The sequence below is a fragment of the Rutilus rutilus genome (assembly GCF_951802725.1).
Source record: "Rutilus rutilus genome assembly, chromosome: 10".
Classification (NCBI taxonomy): Eukaryota; Metazoa; Chordata; class Actinopteri; order Cypriniformes; family Leuciscidae; genus Rutilus; species Rutilus rutilus.
The window spans coordinates 510,880-530,000 of NC_140215.1; the positions used below are offsets into that span (position 1 = coordinate 510,880).

Here is a 19,121-nt window from a genome sequence, read left to right on the forward strand (position 1 = left end):
GTGTGAGTGCATGCATGTCTGTGTGTGTGTGTGTGTGTGTGTGTGTGTGCGAGTGTGTGTGTGTGTGTGTGTGTGTGTGTGTGTGTGTGTGTGTGTGTGTGTGTGTGTGTGTGTGTGTGTGTGTGTGTGTGTGTGTGAGAGAGTGTTCCACTCATTCCTAAACATCAGGTTTTCTCAGGAAGGAACGGGACAAAAGCTGTAGACTCGAACACACTCTCCAACAAGAGGAAAACGCCTGACTTCCCTTTTTCATCCGTTTCCAATTACTTTCCACTCACTGTCTCCCGGTGCGAGTGTGACGGTTCGTGTGCAAATTCACATATATATATAAATGTTTCTTTTCTTGAGAGTGTGTTCAGGAGAGTGTGTTCTGAGAGTGTGTTCTGAGAGTATTTTCTTGAGAGTGTGTTCTGGAGAGTGTGTACTGAGAGTGTGTTCTGGAGAGTGTGTTCAGGAGAGTGTGTTCTGAGAGTATTTTCTTGAGAGTGTGTTCTGGAGAGTGTGTTCTGGAGAGTGTGTACTGAGAGTGTGTTCTGGAGTGTGTGTTCAGGAGAGTGTGTGTTCTGGAGAGTGTGTGTTCTGGAGAGTGTGTGTTCTGGAGAGTGTGTTCTGAGAGTGTGTTCTGGAGAGTGTGTTCAGGAGAGTGTGTTCTGGAGAGTGTGTTCCGGAGAGTGTGTTCCGGAGAGTGTGTTCCGGAGAGTGTGTTCTGAGAGTGTGTTCTGGAGAGTGTGTTCCTGAGAGTGTGTTCCGGAGAGTGTTTTCTTGAGAGTGTGTTCTGGAGAGTGTGTTCTGGGGAGTGTGTTCAGGAGAGTGTGTTCTGAGAGTGTGTTCTGGAGAGTGTGTTCTGGAGAGTGTGTTCGGAGAGTGTGTTCTGGAGAGTGTGTTCAGGAGAGTGTGTGTTCTGGAGAGTGTGTTCAGGAGAGTGTGTTCTGGAGAGTGTGTTCTGGAGAGTGTGTGTTCTGGAGAGTGTGTTCAGGAGAGTGTGTTCTGGAGAGTGTGTTCAGGAGAGTGTGTGTTCTGGAGAGTGTGTTCAGGAGAGTGTGTTCTGGAGAGTGTGTTCTGGAGAGTGTGTTCCTGAGAGTGTGTTCCGGAGAGTGTTTTCTTGAGAGTGTGTTCTGGAGAGTGTGTTCTGGGGAGTGTGTTCAGGAGAGTGTGTTCTGAGAGTGTGTTCTGGAGAGTGTGTTCTGGAGAGTGTGTTCGGAGAGTGTGTTCTGGAGAGTGTGTTCTGGAGAGTGTGTTCAGGAGAGTGTGTGTTCTGGAGAGTGTGTTCAGGAGAGTGTGTTCTGGAGAGTGTGTTCTGGAGAGTGTGTTCTGAGAGAGTGTGTTCTGAGAGTGTGTTCCGGAGGGTGTGTTCTGAAGAGTGTGTTCAGGAGAGTGTGTTCTGAGAGTGTGTCTCACAGCTTTTGAAGTGGTGGGCCCCACTCAATGGAATAATCTTCCTATCCAACTCAAAATGGCTTCCACTCTATCTGAGTTTAAAACAGCGCTTAAAACCCATTTGTTTGGATTAGCTTTTAATGTGTAATCTACCTGAACTTATCTTTTAATGCACCCTATTTTGATTGACGATAGTGATGTTGTTGGTTCAATGTGTATTGTGTTGTGATTATTGTACAGCACTTTGGTCGGCCAAAAGCCGGTAGTAAATGTGCTCTAGAAATAAACAAACTTGAACTTGAACTTGTGTTCTGGAGAGTGTGTTCTGGAGAGTGTGTTCTGGAGAGTGTGTTCTGGAGAGTGTGTTCAGGAGAGTGTGTACTGAGAGTGTGTTCTGGAGAGTGTGTTCAGGAGAGTGTGTTCAGGAGAGTGTGTTCTGAGAGTGTGTTCTGAGAGTATTTTCTTGAGAGTGTGTTCTGGAGAGTGTGTTCTGGAGAGTGTGTACTGAGAGTGTGTTCTGGAGTGTGTGTTCAGGAGAGTGTGTGTTCTGGAGAGTGTGTGTTCTGGAGAGTGTGTTCTGAGAGTGTGTTCTGGAGAGTGTGTTCAGGAGAGTGTGTTCTGAGAGTGTGTTCAGGAGAGTGTGTTCTGGAGAGTGTGTTCTGGAGAGTTGTGTTCTGAGAGAGTGTGTTCTGAGAGTGTGTTCCGGAGGGTGTGTTCTGAAGAGTGTGTTCAGGAGAGTGTGTTCCGGAGGGTGTGTTCTGAAGAGTGTGTTCAGGAGAGTGTGTTCTGAGAGTGTGTCTCACAGCTTTTGAAGTGGTGGGCCCCACTCAATGGAATAATCTTCCTATCCAACTCAAAATGGCTTCCACTCTATCTGAGTTTAAAACAGCGCTTAAAACCCATTTGTTTGGATTAGCTTTTAATGTGTAATCTACCTGAACTTATCTTTTAATGCACCCTATTTTGATTGACGATAGTGATGTTGTTGGTTCAATGTGTATTGTGTTGTGATTATTGTACAGCACTTTGGTCGGCCAAAAGCCGGTAGTAAATGTGCTCTAGAAATAAACAAACTTGAACTTGAACTTGTGTTCTGGAGAGTGTGTACTGAGAGTGTGTTCTGGAGAGTGTGTTCTGGAGAGTGTGTTCTGAGAGTGTGTTCTGAGAGTATTTTCTTGAGAGTGTGTTCTGGAGAGTGTGTTCTGGAGAGTGTGTACTGAGAGTGTGTTCTGGAGTGTGTGTTCAGGAGAGTGTGTGTTCTGGAGAGTGTGTGTTCTGGAGAGTGTGTGTTCTGGAGAGTGTGTGTTCTGGAGAGTGTGTTCAGGAGAGTGTGTTCTGAGAGTGTGTTCTGGAGAGTGTGTTCTGAGAGTGTGTTCCGGAGAGTGTGTTCTGAGAGTGTGTTCCGGAGAGTGTGTTCCGGAGAGTGTGTTCCGGAGAGTGTTTTCTTGAGAGTGTGTTCGGAGAGTGTGTTCTGGAGAGTGTGTTCTGGAGAGTGTGTTCTGAGAGTGTGTGTTCTGAGAGTGTGTTCTGGAGAGTGTGTTCTGGAGACTGTGTTCTGAGAGTGTGTTCTGGAGAGTGTGTTCAGGAGAGTGTGTTCTGGAGAGTGTGTTCAGGAGAGTGTGTTCTGGAGAGTGTGTTCTGAGAGTGTGTTCTGGAGAGTGTGTTCTGGAGAGTGTGTTCTGAGAGTGTGTTCTGGAGAGTGTGTTCAGGAGAGTGTGTTCTGGAGAGTGTGTTCTGGAGAGTGTGTTCTGGAGAGTGTGTTCTGAGAGTGTGTTCTGGAGAGTGTGTTCTGAGAGTGTGTTCTGGAGAGTGTGTTCTGGAGAGTGTGTTCTGAGAGTGTGTTCCAGAGGGTGTGTTCTGAAGAGTGTGTTCAGGAGAGTGTGTGTTCTGGAGAGTGTGTTCTGGAGAGTGTGTTCTGGAGAGTGTGTTCTGAGAGTGTGTTCTGGAGAGTGTGTTCTGAGAGTGTGTTCCGGAGGGTGTGTTCTGAAGAGTGTGTTCAGGAGAGTGTGTGTTCTGGAGAGTGTGTTCTGGAGAGTGTGTTCTGAAGAGTGTGTTCTGGAGAGTGTGTTCCGGAGGGTGTGTTCTGAAGAGTGTGTTCTGAGAGTGTGTTCAGGAGAGTGTGTTCTGAGAGTGTGTCTCACAGCTTTTGAAGTGGTGGGCCCCACTCAATGGAATAATCTTCCTATCCAACTCAAAATGGCTTCCACTCTATCTGAGTTTAAAACAGCGCTTAAAACCCATTTGTTTGGATTAGTTTTTAATGTGTAATCTACCTGAACTTATCTTTTAATGCACCCTATTTTGATTGACGATAGTGATGTTGTTGGTTCAATGTGTATTGTGTTGTGATTATTGTACAGCACTTTGGTCGGCCAAAAGCCGGTAGTAAATGTGCTCTAGAAATAAACAAACTTGAACTTGAACTTGAACTTGTGTTCTGGAGAGTGTGTTCTGGAGAGTGTGTTCTGGAGAGTGTGTTCTGGAGAGTGTGTTCTGGAGAGTGTGTTCTGGAGAGTGTGTTCAGGAGAGTGTGTTCAGGAGAGTGTGTTCTGAGAGTATTTTCTTGAGAGTGTGTTCAGGAGAGTGTGTTCAGGAGAGTGTGTTCTGAAAGTGTGTTCTGGAGAGTGTGTGTTCTGGGGAGTGTGTGTTCTGGGGAGTGTGTTCTGGAGAGTGTGTTCAGGAGAGTGTGTTCTGAGAGTGTGTTCTGAGAGTGTGTTCTGGAGAGTGTGTTCAGGAGAGTGTGTTCAGGAGAGTGTGTTCTGAGAGTGTGTTCCGGAGAGTGTGTTCCGGAGAGTGTGTTCCGGAGAGTGTTTTCTTGAGAGTGTGTTCTTGAGAGTGTGTTCTTGAGAGTGTGTTCTGGAGAGTGTGTTCTGGAGAGTGTGTTCTGGAGAGTGTGTTCTGGAGAGTGTGTTCTGAGAGTGTGTACTGAAAGTGTGTTCTGGAGAGTGTGTTCTGGAGAGTGTGTTCTGGAGAGTGTGTTCTGAGAGTGTGTTCTGGAGAGTGTGTTCTGAGAGTGTGTACTGAAAGTGTGTTCTGGAGAGTGTGTTCTGGAGAGTGTGTTCTGGAGAGTGTGTACTGAGAGTGTGTTCTGGAGAGTGTGTTCTGGAGAGTGTGTGTTCTGGAGAGTGTGTTCTGAGAGTGTGTTCTGGAGAGTGTGTGTTCTGGAGAGTGTGTTCGGAGAGTGTGTTCTGGAGAGTGTGTTCCGGAGAGTGTGTTCCGGAGAGTGTGTTCAGAAGAGTGTGTTCTGGAGAGTGTGTTCAGGAGAGTGTGTGTTCTGAGAGTGTGTTCTGGAGAGTGTGTTCTGGAGAGTGTGTACTGAGAGTGTGTTCTGAGAGTGTGTTCTGGAGCCTGTCCGAAAAGGGGCGTCTGAATGTTTTATAACACACTTTACACTTTGAAATGTTCTAGCAGTAAATATAACCTGTCTATTATTTATCACAATACACAACAGTTATAAGGGCTTTAGTGTGTGTGTGTGTGTGTGTGTGTGTGTGTGTGTGAGAGTGTATGTGAGTGTGTGTGCGTGTGTGCATTTGCGTGTGTGTGATTGTGTGTACGTGCATGTGAGTGTGTGTGCTTGCGTGTGTGTGCATTTGCGTGTGTGTGCATTTGCGTGTGCGTGCATGAGGGTGTGTGATTGGATGTACGTGCATGTGAGTGTGTGTGCTTGCGTGTGTGTGTGCATTTGCATGTGCGTGCATGTGAGTGTGTGTGTGCGTGCGTGCGTGTTTGTGCGCGTGTGTGTGCATGCATGTGAGTGTGTGCGTGTGTGCGTATGCTTGTGTGTGTGAGTGCGTGTGTGTGAGTGCGTGTGTGTGTGTGTGTGTGTGTGTGTGCGTGTGCGTGTGTGAGTGCGTGTCCGCGTGCGTGTGTGTGTGTGTGTGTGTCCGCGTGTGTGTGTGTGTGTGTGAGAGAGTGTGTGTGTCCACGTGCATCTGTGTGTGTGTGTGTGTGTGTGTGTGTGTGTCCACCCATGCTAATCTAAGCGTCTCGTACAATCAGGCTGGATTCAGTGAACCTGTAAAGTAGGTCACATGACGCATCAGTGACACACAGCAGGAGATGATCGGCCCTCATGCTGTTACTGAGTTGTGTTGATATAAAGGTCAGAGGTCAGAGGTCACATTTCACCCACAACCAAGAGAAAAGAGAAAAGACAGAAATCACATTTTCTGTAACAAAAAAAAGAAAAGAAAAAGAAAAAAAAAAGCAATTTTTGGGGCCATTAAGATTTTTTTTACCATTATCATCATTTTTTTTACTGGAATTTTGTAAATCATTTATTTTTGTACTTCTCATTATTCTTCAAGGTGACTCTCATTCTTTTCATGTTCTTATATTATATAATATTATATATAACGTTACAGTAATGAGAGTCAGTATATTCCTCATCAGGACCGTCTTCTGCACTAATAACTGTGAGTTTCAGAAACGTGTGATGATTTACGCTACAGTGATTATTTCACAGCCTGGAGGGGCTTATTGTTTGTATAAAATGTGGGCATGCAATATATGATAAAAGACAAATATTTAAAAATTGTTCTGCCAAGAAATAAAGTTTGTTACTCTAGAAGTTGGCAAGCAAAGAGACTTGGCACATTCACAGCCGTCGAGACTGAAGGCCTGAACCCTGGAACACAAGAACATGTTTTGAGCCAAAATGGCAAAAGCAGTTTTATTAAAAAAAGTTTAATCATAAAGTTTATGAGCTTGTCTTTGATGATTTAATATAAATCTGTATGTCAAAAACGGTGGTAATTAAATTAGTGAATGCATAAAAGTTTAACAGTTTAATCTCTTAAAATGTAATCAAATGTAAATTTTAAAGTTCCCTTAAAAATTCTGTGTTGTCACAGTGTGTCTCTCCTTCAGCTTGTTGAATCGTATTATTATTAATATTTTATAGTCATACTGATATATAATCACAAAACACCTATAAAACAATCACATAAAACCTGGATTTTATGTTTTATTTAAATCACAATTTTTATTATATTTTCCCTGTATTTTCCCAGTGTGTCTCACCTTCAGCTTGTCGAATCGTATTATTATTAATATTTTATAGTCATACTGATATATAATCACAAAACACCTATAAAACAATCACATAAAACCTGGATTTTGTTTTATTTAAATCACAATTTTTATTAGATTTTTCCTGTATTTTCCCAGTGTGTCTCACCTTCAGCTTGTCGAATCGTATTATTATTAATATTTTATAGTCATACTGATATATAATCACAAAACACCTATAAAACAATCACATAAAACCTGGATTTTATGTTTTATTTAAATCTCAATCACAATTTTTATTATATTTTTCCTGTATTTTCCCAGTGTGTCTCACCTTCAGCTTGTCGAATCGTATTATTATTAATATTTTATAGTCATACTGATATATAATCACAAAACACCTATAAAACAATCACATAAAACCTGGATTTTATGTTTTATTTAAATCTCAATCACAATTTTTATTAGATTTTTCCTGTATTTTCCCAGTGTGTCTCACCTTCAGCTTGTCGAATCGTATTATTATTAATATTTTATAGTCATACTGATATATAATCACAAAACACCTATAAAACAATCACATAAAACCTGGATTTTATGTTTTATTTAAATCTCAATCACAATTTTTATTAGATTTTTCCTGTATTTTCCCAGTGTGTCTCACCTTCAGCTTGTCGAATCGTATTATTATTAATATTTTATAGTCATACTGATATATAATCACAAAACACCTATAAAACAATCACATAAAACCTGGATTTTATGTTTTATTTAAATCTCAATCACAATTTTTATTAGATTTTTCCTGTATTTTTGTTTTGTTTTATTTAAATCTCAATCACAATTTTTATTAGATTTTTCCTGTATTTCCCCAGTGTGTCTCACCTTCAGCTTGTCGAATCGTATTATTATTAATATTTTATAGTCATACTGATATATAATCACAAAACACCTATAAAACAATCACATAAAACCTGGATTTTATGTTTTATTTAAATCTCAATCACAATTTTTATTAGATTTTTCCTGTATTTTCCCAGTGTGTCTCACCTTCAGCTTGTCAAATCGTATTATTAATAATATTTTATAGTCATACTGATATATAATCACAAAACACCTATAAAACAATCACATAAAACCTGGATTTTATGTTTTATTTAAATCTCAATCACAATTTTTATTAGATTTTTCCTGTATTTTCCCAGTGTGTCTCACCTTCAGCTTGTCGAATCGTATTATTATTAATATTTTATAGTCATACTGATATATAATCACAAAACACCTATAAAACAATCACATAAAACCTGGATTTTATGTTTTATTTAAATCTCAATCACAATTTTTATTAGATTTTTCCTGTATTTTTGTTTTGTTTTATTTAAATCTCAATCACAATTTTTATTAGATTTTTCCTGTATTTCCCCAGTGTGTCTCACCTTCAGCTTGTCGAATCGTATTATTATAAATATTTTATAGTCATACTGATATATAATCACAAAACACCTATAAAACAATCACATAAAACCTGGATTTTATGTTTTATTTAAATCTCAATCACAATTTTTATTAGATTTTTCCTGTATTTTCCCAGTGTGTCTCACCTTCAGCTTGTCGAATCGTATTATTATTAATATTTTATAGTCATACTGATATATAATCACAAAACACCTATAAAACAATCACATAAAACCTGGATTTTATGTTTTATTTAAATCACAATTTTTATTAGATTTTTCCTGTATTTTCCCAGTGTGTCTCACCTTCAGCTTGTCGAATCGTATTATTATTATTAATATTTTATAGTCATACTGATATATAATCACAAAACACCTATAAAACAATCACATAAAACCTGGATTTTATGTTTTATTTAAATCTCAATCACAATTTTTATTAGATTTTTCCTGTATTTTCCCAGTGTCTCACCTTCAGCTTGTCGAATCGTATTATTATTAATATTTTATAGTCATACTGATATATAATCACAAAACACCTATTAAACAATCACATAAAACCTGGATTTTATGTTTTATTTAAATCTCAATCACAATTTTTATTAGATTTTTCCTGTATTTTCCCAGTGTGTCTCACCTTCAGCTTGTCGAATCGTATTATTATTAATATTTTATAGTCATACTGATATATAATCACAAAACACCTATAAAACAATCACATAAAACCTGGATTTTATGTTTTATTTAAATCACAATTTTTATTAGATTTTTCCTGTATTTCCCCAGTGTGTCTCACCTTCAGCTTGTCGAATCGTATTATTATTAATATTTTATAGTCATACTGATATATAATCACAAAACACCTATAAAACAATCACATAAAACCTGGATTTTATGTTTTATTTAAATCTCAATCACAATTTGATTAGATATTTCCTGTATTTCCCCAGTGTGTCTCACCTTCAGCTTGTCGAATCGTATTATTATTAATATTTTATAGTCATACTGATATATAATCACAAAACACCTATAAAACAATCACATAAAACCTGGATTTTATGTTTTATTTAAATCTCAATCACAATTTTTATTAGATTTTTCCTGTATTTCCCAGTGTGTCTCACCTTCAGCTTGTCGAAGCGCTCGCCCAGCGCCGCCACCTGGTGCTCTCGGTGATGCCCGACCAGTTTACACAGAGAGCAGATCAGCTGCTCATCCGTCACACAGTACATGTTGACCTTCTCCTCCGCGTGTTCGGGACAGGCCAGTCCTCGGACCCGAGCGTCCGGTACCGGCTCCGTCAGCCGGTGGCCCGTGAAAGGCTTCTTGTTAGGGTGCGTGGCCCGCAGGCACTCCTGGCAGTACGAGACCTCACAGGTCACGCAGGTCTTCAGCGCCTCCTGGGGCGGGTCGGTCTCGCAGAACTGGCACTGGACCGGGGAACTCATGCTCGCGCGCCGGGTCTCGCTCGGGGAGTTCGGGCCGCTCAGCGAGGCCTTCTGGAAGCGCTCGATGATGTTCTGCAGAGTCACGTTGCGCTTGAGCCCGTCTAGGCCCTGCGGGTCGAGGGCGATGGCATATCGGCAGGTGGGACACTGGAAAGCGGAGACGGGTTTGGACTCGTCGGATGAGCTTCGGTGGGACACCAGGATCCGGTGAGCACAGTTAAAGCACAGGCTGTGGGCGCAGGGCAGAAGAAGAGGATCCTCGAACAGCTCCAGACAGATTGGGCAAGTCAACTCCGACTCCAGTGTGTCCATCTTCAGTGAAGCGATCGGGACGCCAGCGAAACCCAGGGAAGCCGTTTAGCCGTCTGTGAAGGAGTTAAACATGGCTTTACTTCTGGTTTAACACTCAGAACAGTCATCGGACCAGTGCAAAACAGTCATTCAAGCACTTAAATTGGTGAAAAGTGACAGTAAAGACATTTATAATGATACAAAAGATTCTATTTCAAATAAATGCTGTTCTTTTGATCTTACTATTCATTAAAGAATCCTGATAAATAAAATGTATCACAGTTTTCACAAAAGCATGAACCGTTTTCAACACTGATAAAAATCATAAATGTTTCCTGATCATCAAATCCTCATATTAGAGTGATTTCTGAAGGATCATGTGACACTGAAGACTGGAGTAATGATGCTGAAAATTCAGCTTTGATCACAGGACTAAATTACACTCATATATTCACATAGAAAACAGATGATTTACATTCTAATAATATCCCACAATTTTTACTGTATTTTTGATCAATTAAATAAATACTGGCTTGGCTTGGTGAGACTTCTTTTAGAAAAATGTTACCGACCTCACATTTTTGAGCGGCAGTGTATTTTGCCTCACAAACCACTCAAAGCTTTCATGACTCATTTATATTTGATAATCATAGGCTGTAGGAAAGCAAAAGCAGAAGTGAGAGCTCTTTATCCTGATACTCTGATGTTCCTCCAGAGTAAAAGATCCCAGTAATAGGAAAATCCTCTAGTGTTTCAGAGGAGATCTCAGAAGTCCCAAACATTTCTCATTAAATGAGCTGCTCCACATTCATCTTAAATCTAATACTCTTACCGGATGGGTTCAATCCATCTCGTGTAGTCCAATAAAGATAGCTTAATCATTTTTGAGTGCTTAACTATGTATTGTTGGTATTGCAAAACCACCAGATAAATCTTAGTTATACGGACGTTCAGGGAATCCTCAATATCTCAGTCCAGGATGATCAGAGGAGCTTGGAACAAAAACTCTTCTTTAGAGCACTTTTCAAGGTCAACATTTGGCACATCCTTATATATAGAACTTAAGTCCGAATGTAATGATCAAGACTGCTCAAAGTTTCACATTTAAAGTGCAGTTTTTTAAAGTCCCCCATTATGCTTTTTAGGATATTCCCTTTCATGTAGTGTGTAATAAAGCTGTTTGTGAATGTGAAAGTTTCAAAGATCAAAAGCGATTCTGAACTGAAACGAGTCGTCAGTAATTCAGTCTCACTTCCTGCTGAAATTAGCATAATGCCCTCCACTGGTCCTGATTGGCTGAGCAGCGTCGCTTAGCCCCGCCCTCAAACACTGTAGTGTATCTGAGACTGGAGGAGTTTGGTTCGTGTTGTTCGTGTCGAGAAGACGCTGTTCTCTGAGATCGATACGGTAAAACCCACGCCATCGTCACTGTTCGTATCACTGAGATCAAGAGCTGAGATTCAGATATGATAATGAGCGTTTGCTTTCTGACCAATCACAGCAGGGCAGCTCTCAGAGAGGCGGGGCTTAGAGAGCCTGAATCTTTGATCGAAGCGTTTCAGACACTGAGAGAAAACAGCTGATTTTTCCAGTATTACTCTAACTTTGTTTGAGTTGATTATCTCTGGTGGGAGCAACCTAAAATTTTCACAGATGAATTATAGTGTGAAATTTCGATTTTTGAGATTTTACAACCAACCAACTTCCAACTTCGAAGCAACCAACATTACAATTTTTGGACCACTTAAAAATAGACAGAACCAGTGACTGACCACTACTGACTCACTTAATGTAGTTTTATTTCCCACAGGGAATATTGGGAAAAACATCTAAACTATTAAACAGCAACAAATGCAAAAAATGTCATCAAAGCAGCACACCGGGCCTGTTAGCATTGTGTTTATGATTGTGTAATATTATAATCTGCTGATGTCAGAGAGCTTGACGGCTCAGTCGAGCAGAATCTCGACTCTTTGTTTGGGAGCAGATGCACTGATGTCCATCACACTCAATCACACGGACTCCCATCACACACTCATTATGAAGCTCGTTACTCCACGACGACCTGTGAAGATCCAGCAATTACTGTTTCCAAAGCCATCGCCACACAAAAGGCCAATTGTTTGAAGTTCATACAATATCTGTAAAGATGTGCACAGAAACAGTAGCTTGCTGTAAACAACGACCTTCGTTTATTATGTGATGAATCTATGAATCTGAACCACAATAAGGAAGTTCAAATAAAGCATGCATTATAGTAAGATTCGTTTATACTGTATTATCATTATAAACCCTCCTTTAATCCAAATTATGCACAAAAATATGCCCCTGGGTTCATATTTCACATTTTAAAATAATAGAGCCAAGCCAAGAACCCTCAATAATACAAAATAATAAATAATACAAATGCATGTGAATTATGTAAAGACCGAACAGCAGCTTTGTACCTCATTTCTATTCTAAACAAAGCCATAAAAGATAATTAATCAGAAGATTAGTTTATCATTAATGTTCATGAGTAAGACGTGAGGATTAAATCGAAGCATCAGGACGAATTAATGTTTAACTGTTAAAATCCCTTCAGAGCAACAGCAACACTTTATTTTAAGGTGTCTTTGTTACACTGTAATTATATATTTGAGTACTGAGTAATATTAACTACATCATGCACATACAATAGGGGTTGGTTTAGGGTTTGTTGCATGTAATTATTCATAATTCATAGTTATTATTATACCGTCACTAGTACATGTAACAATGACATTGTAAAATAAAGCGTGCTATTACTCTAATAATTAATTGACTTAACGATCGCAGTTTAGCAGAACAAAATGTGACCCATTTTCTCAGGAATTAACTTTAAACTCAGTAAAGTAACAGTTTCCCAAACCCTCTGAGTGCAACGCAATGCGTTAGATCAAACTAAAGATGCACGCGGAATATTACACGGAGACAGATACAGAGTATCATACATGCTGTCTCACACACACACACACACACACACACACACACACACACATTACAGTAACGCAGTTGTGTTTCACCCACCGATGGATTTCGCGTGTCTTCGCGCTTCACAGCCATTTCCAGAACTTCTGTTCAGATTTCAGAAAGCTTGTTTTGTTCGGAGAAAAGCTCTGGTGGAAGAGCAAGAATTCCAGATGGTTCATTCCCACATAACACGCTTAATCCAAAGTCACTGCCAGTGCGAGAGGCTGAACTCACACACACACTCTCTCACACACTAGAACAGAAGGAAGTCCGACCCATTTCCGCGAATCGGTTCTTTCGAACAGTTCGATTCAGTGAACAAGAGATTCTGTGAATCTTTTACGTCATCATGTAACCCTTGACATCACGGCGCGGAATTTCTAAAACATTCCAATAAACATGTCAGCATATCGGATTATTGCCAACATATTTTACACATAAATGTACATTTTTAAAATGTTTATTCTATTCAGAAATTAATTAAACTGAGTAATGAATTGAGTAATGAATTCTCAGATGTCTCAGAAATCTAAATGCAGTAAAACTTTGCAATTTGTTTGAATTATATAATCTGGTGTAGTTTCTATTATTTAATTAATTAATTAATTAATTCATTTATTTATTTATTTTATTTTAATTATACTCTATTATAATTATTATTTAATTTGATGTATTTCTATGTTTATTTTGGTTCTGTTGTGTTGAATCTTCATGCCAGTTTTCTTTCTCTGTATATTTACTGTTTATGCCATTTTGATGTATTCAGATTTTGTATTCAATAAAAAAAACGTGTACATTTTAGTGTCATGGATATACTATAGTATTTGTTAATATTCTGATTTAGACTTTATTTTTATATTTTGTTTACATTTTTGTCATGTTTTTTAACCATAAATCTTATATATTTTTTGCTTATTGTAATTACACTGATGTCAGTTCAGGTTATTGCAGCAAATATTCAGTAAAAATAAACAAACAAACATAAAAGCACTTTAGACCTCAATACTGCCGCCTCCAAACAGTTTGAAATGGAAAGGACGAGTTTTAGTCAATATCAACATAAATAAATTATTATTTTGTGACACAAATGAATGCAAAATATTTTATTAAACAGTAAACAAAATTATGAATATAGAAAATACTAGAACTATTTATAAACCATCTCACAAAATGAATTTGCATCTTTCAGATTTTGCATGTTCAAGTTGTAAATATTTCAGCACATTATAATTCCTAATATTTCTGCTATGTGACGATTATACAGCAAATTATCTATCAAATCCTTGCATGATTATAAAATTATATTTTAAAAGACAATACATTTTATGTGAAATAATGAGGATATGTGAAATTATTAATGATCCTAATATTAGCCTATAATTACCTATATATTTAAAAGGCATGTGTATTGATAGTAAAATATTGTTAAAATTATTAATTCCTAGAATTAATTAAGGGAAGCACTAAAATGTATACATGTTATGACCTCAGTGTTTACTGTAATGTTTTACAAAAAAAAAAAAAAACACCATGAATCACGCGAGTCTGAAAGAGGGAGTTGACAGAAGAACCGTTTGTAATGATTCAAAACCGATTCGTTAACCGAGTCATTTTGAGTGCGGTATTGTGACCTGGTTCATGAGCGGACTCGACTCAAAAGAATGATTCTTTGGTGAATCTACATCCCTAATAAACACACAGAGACTCAGAGGGAGAGAGAGAGAGTAAGTAAAGTCAGCACAACAGGAAAAGCTGCCTGATAATTCCAGGAAAAGCGACTCCGCCTAGTGAAAGAGTGGAAAGAGATTGGAGAGAGTGAGTGTCTGTCTCTCTATCTCTCCATCAGCTTCTCTTCTGAGGAAACAATGCTGGATCTGAGAGGGAATAAAACACATCTGACTGACAGTAAATATTTATGTGTGTTAAAGACTGCATGTATCTGCATCTCCCCCTCTCCTCTCCTTCATCTCTCCTCTCCTCTTCATCTCTCCTCTCCTCTCCTTCATCTCTCCTCTCCTTCCCTTCATCTCTCCTCTCCTTCCCTTCATCTCTCCTCTCCTCTCCTTCATCTCCTTCATCTCTCCTCTCCTTCATCTCTCCTCTCCTTCATCTCTCCTCTCCTTCATCTCTCCTCTCCTCTCCTTCATCTCTCCTCTCCTTCATCTCTCCTCTCCATCTCTCCTCTCCTTCATCTCTCCTCTCCTCTCCTTCATCTCTCCTCTCCTTCATCTCTCCTCTCCTTCATCTCTCCTCTCCATCTCTCCTCTCCATCTCTCCTCTCCTTCATCTCTCCTCTCCTCTCCTTCATCTCTCCTCTCCTCTCCTTCATCTCTCCTCTCCTTCATCTCTCCTCTCCATCTCTCCTCTCCTTCATCTCTCCTCTCCTCTCCTTCATCTCTCCTCTCCTTCATCTCTCCTCTCCATCTCTCCTCTCCATCTCTCCTCTCCTTCATCTCTCCTCTCCTCTCCTTCATCTCTCCTCTCCTCTCCTTCATCTCTCCTCTCCTTCATCTCTCCTCTCCTCTCCTTCATCTCTCCTCTCCATCTCTCCTCTCCATCTCTCCTCTCCTTCATCTCCATCTCTCCTCTCCTTCATCTCTCCTCTCCTCTCCTTCATCTCTCCTCTCCTCTCCTTCATCTCTCCTCTCCTCTCCTTCATCTCTCCTCTCCTCTCCTTCATCTCTCCTCTCCTTCATCTCTCCTCTCCTTCATCTCTCCTCTCCATCTCTCCTCTCCTTCATCTCTCCTCTCCTCTCCTCTCCATCTCTCCTCTCCTTCATCTCTCCTCTCCTCTCCTTCATCTCTCCTCTCCTTCATCTCTCCTCTCCTCTCCTTCATCTCTCCTCTCCTTCATCTCTCCTCTCCTCTCCTTCATCTCTCCTCTCCTTCATCTCTCCTCTCCTCTCCTTCATCTCTCCTCTCCTTCATCTCTCCTCTCCATCTCTCCTCTATCTCTCCTCTCCTCTCCTTCATCTCTCCTCTCCTTCATCTCTCCTCTCCTCTCCTTCATCTCTCCTCTCCTTCATCTCTCCTCTCCTTCATCTCTCCTCTCCTTCATCTCTCCTCTCCTCTCCTCTCCATCTCTCCTCTCCTTCATCTCTCCTCTCCTCTCCATCTCTCTCTCCTTCATCTCTCCTCTCCTCTCCTCTCCATCTCTCCTCTCCTTCATCTCTCCTCTCCTCTCCTTCATCTCTCCTCTCCTTCATCTCTCCTCTCCTTCATCTCTCCTCTCCTCTCCATCTCTCCTCTCCTTCATCTCTCCTCTCCATCTCTCCTCTCCTTCATCTCTCCTCTCCTCTCCTTCATCTCTCCTCTCCTTCATCTCTCCTCTCCTCTCCTCTCCTTCATCTCTCCTCTCCTTCATCTCTCCTCTCCTTCATCTCTCCTCTCCATCGTAATGAAGTGCTTTGAGCGGCTGGTCCTGGCACACCTAAAAGACTCTCTACCATCCACATTGGACTCACACCAGTTTGCCTACCGTAGCAATAGGAGCACAGAGGATGCAGTCTCCATGGCACTGCACTCTGTGCTCACACATCTGGACAATAAGAACACTTATGCACGCATGCTGTTTGTTGACTTCAGCTCAGCATTCAACACTGTCATCCCAACTAAGTTAATAGCCAAACTTGGAGACCTGGGCTTCAACACCTCCATGTGCAACTGGATTTTGGACTTCTTGACCAACAGACCCCAGAATGTTCGATCAGGCTCCAACTGCTCCACATCCATCACACTCAACACTGGTGTACCACAGGGCTGTGTGCTAAGCCCGTTCCTCTACTCCCTCTTCACCTCCGACTGCAAGCCTGTGTACGGATCTAATTCCATCGTCAAGTTTGCGGACGACACTACGGTGATTGGTCTCATCAGCAACAACGATGAGACTGCCTATAGGGAGGAGATCAAGCACCTGGCCACATGGTGCACCGAAAATAACCAGCTCCTCAACACCACCAAAACGAAGGAGCTCATCGTGGACTTCAGGAAAGTGTCAAGAGGCACACACGACACCATCCACATCAATGGAATGGCTGTTGAGCGTGTCTCCAGTTTCAAGTTCCTGGGGACCCACATCTCGGCGGACATGACCTGGACAACCAACACCTCCAGCCTGGTCAAGAAGGCTCACCAGCGCCTCTTCTTCCTGAGGACACTGAGGAAGAATCAGCTTTCCTCCACTATCCTGGTGAACTTCTATCGCTGTGCAATAGAAAGCATCCTGACCAACTGTGCTACAGTGTGGTATGGGAGCTGTTCTGTTGCAGAGCGCAAGGCACTGCAGCGGGTGGTGAAAACCGCCCAGCGCATCACTGGGACTCCACTACCTGCCATCGAGCACATCCAGAGGAAACGCTGTCTGCATCGAGCTCGCAGCATCCTTAAGGACTCCTCTCACCCAGCCCACAGACTGTTTTCTCTCCTGCCTTCCGGCAGGCGTTTCAGGTGCCTCCGGACCAGGACCAGCAGACTAAAGAACAGTTTTTTCCCCAGAGCTGTCTCTTTATTAAACTCTAACCCTCATTGATCCCACTCCCCTCATATACTGATTGACTCTCCTCTCCCTCCTCACACCTGCCTCCATTTTGTTATTTGCAATACTATAATGTTCATTTGCACTGCTGACTGTTATTACAGTAACAACTGTTTACATATGCATCTTGCACTACTACCTTGACTGGAATATGCTCATTTGCACTGCCGACTGTTTATTTACAGTACCGACTGTTATATATACATTGCAATATCGTACCCTAACTGTAATATGCAATTACTTTCCACTGCACTCACTCGGATAGCTTCTGTCCAAACTTTATTTGCACTACTTTAAATCCATTGTTATACTGCTCATTAGCCTAACTTATACATATATCTATTTGTAAAATTCTGTTTATAGTAATATCCATCTGTATATTATGCTCACATTCTGTTTATAGTAACAGCCATCTGTATATATATTCATAGTACATATCTATCTGTAAAATTATGTTTATAGTAACAGCCATCTGTATATTATATTCAGTACATATCTATCTGTAAACATTCTGTTTATAGTAATAGCCATCTGTATATTATTATATTCAGTACATATCTAGCTGTAAACTCTGTTCACAGTAATAGTTATCTGTATATTATATTCATAGGACAATCTATCTGTAAATTTTTGTTTATAATAGTATTCAACTCTATATTTATTCAGTACATATCCATGTTCTGCACTTATGAACCACTGTATATCCTGCACTTGCTGCTATTGCACTTCTGGTTAGACCTAAACTGCATTTCGTTGCCTTGTACCTGTACTTGTGTAATGACAATAAAGTTGAATCTAATCTAATCTAATCTAATCTAATCTCTCCTCGCCTTCATCTCTCCTCTCCTCTCCATCTCTCCTCTCCTTCATCTCTCCTCTCCTCTCCTCTCCTATCTTTCATCTCTCCTCTCCTCTCCATCTCTCCTCTCCTCTCCTCTCCTCTCCTTCATCTCTCCTCTCCTCTCCTTCATCTCTCCTTTCCTCCTCTTTTCTTCTCTCCTCCCCTCTCAATTCCTCCTCTCCTCCTCTTTACTCATCTCATCTCCTCTCCTCAATTCCTCCTCTCCTCCTCTTTACTCATCTCATCTCCTCTCCTCAATTCCTCCTCTCCTCTCCTCTCAATTCCTCCTCCCCTCCTCTCCTCTCAATTCTTCCTCTATACTCTTTTCTTCTCTCCTCCCCTCTCAATTCCTCTCATCTCCTCCTCTCAATTCCCCCCTCCTCACCTCTCCTCTCAATCTCACCTCTCCTCTCAATCCCTCCTCTCCTCTCCTCTCCTCTCCTCCTCTCCTCTCCTCTCCTCTCAATTCCCCCTCCTCACCTCTCCTCTCCTCTCAATCCCTCCTCTACTCCTCTCCTCTCCTCTACTCTCAATTCCTCCTTTCATCCTCTTTTCTCCCCTCATCTCCTCTCCTCTCAATTTCTCCTCTCCTCCTCTTTTCTTCTCTCCTCTAAATTCTTCCTCTCATCCTCCTCTCAATTCCTCCTCTCCTCTTTTCTCCTCTCCTCTCAATTCCTCCTCCCCTCTCCTCTAAATTCTTCCTCTCCTCCTCTTTTCTCCTCTCCTGCCCTCTCAATTCCTCCTCTCCTCCTCTTTTCTCCCCTCATCTCCTCTCCTCTCAATTCCTCCTCTTTTCTTCTCTCCTCCCCTCTCAATTCCTCCTCTCCTCCTCTTTTCTTCTCTCCTCCCCTCTCAATTCCTCCTCTCCTCCTCTTTTCTCCCCTCATCTCCTCTCAATTCCTCCTCTCCTCTTTTCTCCTCTCCATTTCTCCTCTCCTCTCAATTCCCCCCTCCTCCTCTTTTCTCCTCTCCTCTCAATTCCTCCTCCCCTCTCCTCTAAATTCTTCCTCTCCTCCTCTTTTCTCCTCTCCTGCCCTCTCAATTCCTCCTCTCCTCCTCTTTTCCTCTCCTCCTCTTTTCCTCTCCTCTCAATTCCTCCTCTTTTCTTCTCTCCTCTCCCCTCAGTTCCTCCTCTCCTCCTCTTTTCTCCCCTCATCTCCTCTCCTCTCAAT

At 41.1% G+C, this 19,121-nt stretch overlaps 1 protein-coding gene across 4 annotated transcripts in view; it reads right to left on the bottom strand.

Moving 5' to 3' along the window:
* mid1 (midline 1) overlaps positions 1–19,121 on the bottom strand; it is a 55,736-nt gene that overhangs the window by 27,076 nt on the left and 9,539 nt on the right. For 2 of the 4 annotated variants that reach the window (XR_014628922.1, XM_084420908.1), the window contains exons 1-2: positions 12,632–12,887; positions 8,969–9,657 (exon numbers count right to left, since the gene is read on the bottom strand). Coding sequence is in view for 2 of the 4 variants with exons in the window: in XM_084420908.1 (XP_084277034.1) it covers positions 8,969–9,604 (636 nt within the window). In the remaining 2 variants the exon portion in view is untranslated. Of the gene's footprint in view, positions 1–8,968; positions 9,658–12,631; positions 12,888–19,121 lie in introns of those variants that run through there. The other 2 variants (XR_014628921.1, XM_084420909.1) reach the window with 1 other exon arrangement.